Consider the following 4,848-nt stretch of genomic DNA (forward strand, 5'->3'; position numbering starts at 1 on the left):
GAAAGGCAGGAGAGGAGGGAACGGGAATTTCTGGAAAGGCAGGAGGTGGAGGATATTGCTTGGAAATGGGAGCTATGGAAGCACCCATTGCTGGAAAGGCAGGAGGTGAAGGAATAGAACAGGAATTGCTGGAAAGGCAAGAGATGAGGGAACAGGTATTGCTGGAAACAGGAGATGAGGGAATAGAACAAAATTGCTGCAAAGGCTGGAGGTGAGAGAACAGAACAGGTATTGCTGGAAAGGCAGGAAACGTGGAAGCACCCATTGCTGGAAAGGCAGGAGAGGAGGGAACGGGAATTGCTGGGAACAGGAGATGAGGGAATAGAACAGATATTGCAGGGAACAGAACAGGTATTTCTACAAACAGAACAGGTATTTCTAGGAACAGGACAGGTATTTCTAGGAACAGAACAGGTATTTCTAGGAACAGAACAGGCATTGCTGCAAACAGAACAGGCATTGCTGGGAACAGGACAGGTATTTCTAGGAACAGGACAGGCATTGCTGCAAACAGAACAGGTATTTCTATGAACAGAACAGGTATTTCTAGGAACAGGACAGGTATTGCTGGGAACAGGACAGGTATTTCTAGGAACAGAACAGGTATTTCTAGGAACAGAACAGGTATTGCTGGGAACAGGACAGGTATTTCTAGGAACAGAACAGGCATTGCTGGGAACAGGACAGGTATTGCTGCAAACAGATGTGGAAGCACCTATAGCTGGCAGGGCTGCACACCTGGCACAGCCTGCTGAGCTCTGAGAGTAACTTTTGATATTCAAGTGCAAAACGTTCAGGCTTTTGGAGCAAAGCAAGGCAGAGCTGACTAAGGCAGAGGGGGCTGAGGGAGGCGGTGAGACACGACGGGAGAGGAGGGAGAGGGGGAGGGAGGGGCCGTGGCATCCATATAAACATTGGCACTTGTGTGGGGAGCAGCAGCAGCCGTCCCTGCAGGGGCACGGGGCCAAGAGCAGGATTTGTGAGCGTGGGAGCCAGAGGTGGGAGATGTTGGCTCTGCACCTCCCCGTTAATGCCCGCCTCAGGAGTTCTCTCCCTTGGCCCAGCACTCATTCCCGTGCCCTGCTGCATGCCCAGTGCCCACAGCTCCTCCCTGGCTGCTGCAGCTCACAGGGACACGGCTGGGCACCCAGAGAGGGGCTGGGCTGCCAGGCCATGGGATGTGACCCTGCACACACCCAGAGAGGGGCTGGGCTGCCAGGCCATGGGATGTGACCCTGCAGGCACAGAGGTTCCTGGCACTTTCTGGAACAGGAGTAACACCTTCCCTTGGACACCCATCCCACCGCAGGCACACCGAGGGAGGAGGAGCAGAAACAGGAGGAGCAGCTGGAGCAGTGCACAGCTCAGGTATTTCCCACGAGGGGAGAGGCAGGAAGGAGTGGGAGGTTCATGGCTGCTGTTCTCCCAAGGAACACATCCTCCTCCTCCTCCTCCTCCTGCTCGTGCCGTGCTCCAAGGCTTGGACAAACCAGAGCTCCGTTTCTCCTGACCCAACTCTGTCTGTCTCCAGCTGTATTTCAGCTTGGGATGCTCAGCCTGCCCTTCCCTGCTGTGCAGAACTCCTGGAGGAGCCAGGGCACCTGCACAGCTGGTGGGGAGGCTCTGCTGCCCGTGGGTGACAATTAACTCCCTTTTCTTGGGTGAGAAGGAAACAGAGGAGGAACCTGGCCCAGGCAGGTGGTGTGGGACTGAGGACTGGGCTGCAGAGCCTTTCTGGGGCAGGAATCTGCTGCTGGCCTGTGGCAAAAGGCACCATTCTTCCAAGTCATGGTCTGCACTGAAGCAAGTAAAGGAAAGAGCAGGGAGGTTTTAAAAGAACACAGTGACTTTGGGAGGTAGAGAAGAAGGAGAAGATGCCTTTCATGTTGAAATCCCACCCCAACTGCCCCTCTGCCTGCACAGGCACCTTCTCCAGCCAAAATCCTGGCAGGATGAGGGAGGGAACATCCTTCCTATCCCCTTCCACAGCAGCTCCAGTTCAGCCAGGTCAGTCAGGTGTGCAATCCTTTGAAACCTCCAGGCTTCACCCTGGAAAGATCTACCAGAGTTTTCCCCACGGAGGCTGAAAGAGAAGACTTCCCCATGGAGCCTCACAGCACTGATCCTCCCAGCCTGCCTTCCCCGTATGTCCCAAATTCTGGGGTTCCTCCTTTCCCTGTTTCCCCACAGGTTGTGCCATCCCTGGTGCCTGCCCCTCCTTCCCTGCAGGGCAGTGCCCTCTGCCCTGCCCTTTGTGCCACCAAGATGATGCAGAGCACATGGTCTCATCTTTTGTCCCCGATTTCCCTTCAGCCTGCTGGAATAAACCTCGCTGGAATTTCTCATAAAAAGGCCCTTCTTGCCTCTCTTGGATGAGCTAGCCCTGGTGAGTGTGGTGTGTGGACTCGACTGCTTTGCCTGAATTCCTGCCCAAGCAGGGCACTCCTTTTCCACAGGAGATGTGTCTTCAGTTGAAAGATTTACCTGGGGGTGTGTATTCTATTTGCCATCTCTTAGATGTGGGGCAGCTCTCTGCTGTTCATGGGGCAGTTTTCTTTATCTATTCCACAGCCAATCCTCCCTCTGGGAAAGATCTTCTGTCATTAATGGGCCATTAATTATTAATTATCTTCGTCAATGGGCCATTGAGTCACACTGATAAAATTCCATCACCCCATTGGGAGATGCTCTGCCCAGGGGAGGAGCCAAGCATTCCTACCTGGATATAATCTGAGATCTAGAGCCCACAGCAGCCTTTGCCCTCTGCATTCCCTTTCCATTTTCCATTTCAGGGGAGGCTCCTGCCTTCCTTAGCAGCCGCCTGGCTTTCCAAACCAAGCCAAGAGCCCTCTTGGGAATTCGGCAGCACTTGCACCATCTAAACCCCCGCTGCACAAGGTGCCCCGCTGGGTGAGCGGCGCGGGGAGCGGGAGAAGCCGCAGCCATGGCGGAGCGGAAAGTGCTGAACAAATATTACCCCCCGGACTTCGATCCTGCCAAGATCCCGAAGCTGAAGCTCCCGAAGGACCGGCAGTACGTGGTGAGGCTCATGGCCCCCTTCAACATGAGGTGCAAGAAGTGTGGGGAGTACATCTACAAGGGCAGGAAGTTCAACGCCCGCAAGGAGACGGTGCAGAACGAATCCTACCTGGGGCTGCCCATCTTCCGCTTCTACATCAAGTGCCCGCGCTGCCTGGCCGAGATCACCTTCAAGACAGACCCCAAGAACACGGATTACACTGCGGAGCACGGCGCCACCAGGAACTTCCAGGCAGAGAAGCTCCTGGAGGAGGAGGAGAAGAGGATGCAGAAGGAGAGGGAAGAGGAGGAGCTCAACAATCCCATGAAGGTCCTGGAGAACCGAATCAAGGACTCCAAGCTGGAGATGGAGATCCTGGAGAACCTGGAGGAGCTGAAGGAGCTCAACCAGCGCCAGGCCAACGTGGACTTTGAGGCCATGCTGAAGCAGTACAAGGAGCTGGAGGAGGAGCAGAGGCGCAAGGAGCAGGAGGAGGACGAGCAGGAGGTGAAGGCCATGTTGCAGCAGGCCCAGGACCGCCGGCTGCTGGTGGATTCCGACTCTGACGAGGAACCGGCAGAGCGCCGTCCAAATCCCGCAGCCCAAAGAAAACCCGCAGCCGTCCTGCGGGAGGGCCCCCGGGGCAAGAGGCCGAGGACGGAGAGCTGGGAGCGCAGCGCGGGCAAGCTCAGCTCCAGGGCCCGGCTGGCAGGGCTGGTGGCCCGCAGGAAGCAGAAGCCACGTCCTGCCCTGGATAACGGGATGGAAACCCCAGGAACCACGGCCACCACCGGCTCGCTTCCAGCCGCAGCAGCCGTGTCCTCGCTGGGTTTGCTGGGAGCCTACGAGGACAGCGAGGACAGCGAGGACAGCGCCAGCGGCTGAGCCAGCGCGGTGGGGACGGCAGGGACACAGCTGGGACTGGGCTGTCCCCGCTCCCTGCTGCTCCTGGAGCCCCACACGGAGCACATCCCACCTTTGCACAGACTGGGGGGCTCCTCCAGCCCCTCACGGCGGGGACAGGGCTGTCCTGCCACCGCCAGCCCCTCTAGCTGTCCCCAGGAGATCAGGGACAAACCCCTCCCTGCTGTTCTGTGCCTGCTGGGCTCCAGCAGCCACAACTCTAGAAGAAATGGGATCTGGCAGGGAAAAAAACCCAACAAAAAACCAAAAAAGAACAAAAAAAAAACCAAAACAAAAAAAAACCCAAAAAAAACCCCAAAACAAACAAACAAACAAAAAAAAAAAAAAAACAAAAAACAAAAAAAAACCAAAAAAAAACCCCAAAAAACCCCAAAAAAAAAAAAAAAAACAAAAAAAAAAAAAACCCCAAAAAAACCCCCAAAAAAAAAAAAAAAAAAAAAAAAAAACAAAAAACACACAAAAAATTTAAAAAACCCACAAAAACCCAACCAAACAAAAAAAGTGGACTTGACTGCCTTGCCTGAATTCCTACCCAAGCAGCCTTTCCACAGGAGATGCTTCTTGGGAATCAGGCAGCAGCTTCCACCCTCTAAACCCCACACTGCTACAAGCTGGCGCCCTGACCGTGGGGCTTCTCCTTAGCCCTTTGGCAGTGTCTCCACTGGCCAGTCCTGGGTTTTAATTTGCAGCCAAGTGCTCCAGTTCCCCAAGGGAAAAAACCCCAACGTTCTGGGGAATTTCTGAGGGGCCAACTGACAACTCTCAAGACCTCGAGGGCTGGCCGACTCAGCCACACTCCTGCAAGATCTTTCTTTTGCGCCGTTTTGTCCCTCTTTTCCCACCACCTCAGAGCATCAAGGCACCCAGAAGCCCTCTGTGACACCACCAGCTATGAGGAAGGGTGC

General features: G+C 54.9%; 1 protein-coding gene across 1 annotated transcript; it reads left to right on the forward strand.

Moving 5' to 3' along the window:
- The first annotated feature begins 2,779 nt into the window (after positions 1-2,779).
- On the forward strand, positions 2,780-4,156 carry LOC121356300 (splicing factor YJU2-like). The gene has a single exon (XM_041472541.1). It carries the CDS (start codon positions 2,945-2,947, stop codon positions 3,902-3,904), a length of 960 nt encoding a protein of 319 aa, XP_041328475.1. The 5' UTR covers positions 2,780-2,944; the 3' UTR covers positions 3,905-4,156.
- Positions 4,157-4,848: the final 692 nt, after the last annotated feature.

This window comes from Pyrgilauda ruficollis, unplaced genomic scaffold, assembly GCF_017590135.1.
Source record: "Pyrgilauda ruficollis isolate IOZ18807 unplaced genomic scaffold, ASM1759013v1 scaffold292, whole genome shotgun sequence".
NCBI lineage: Eukaryota > Metazoa > Chordata > Aves > Passeriformes > Passeridae > Pyrgilauda > Pyrgilauda ruficollis.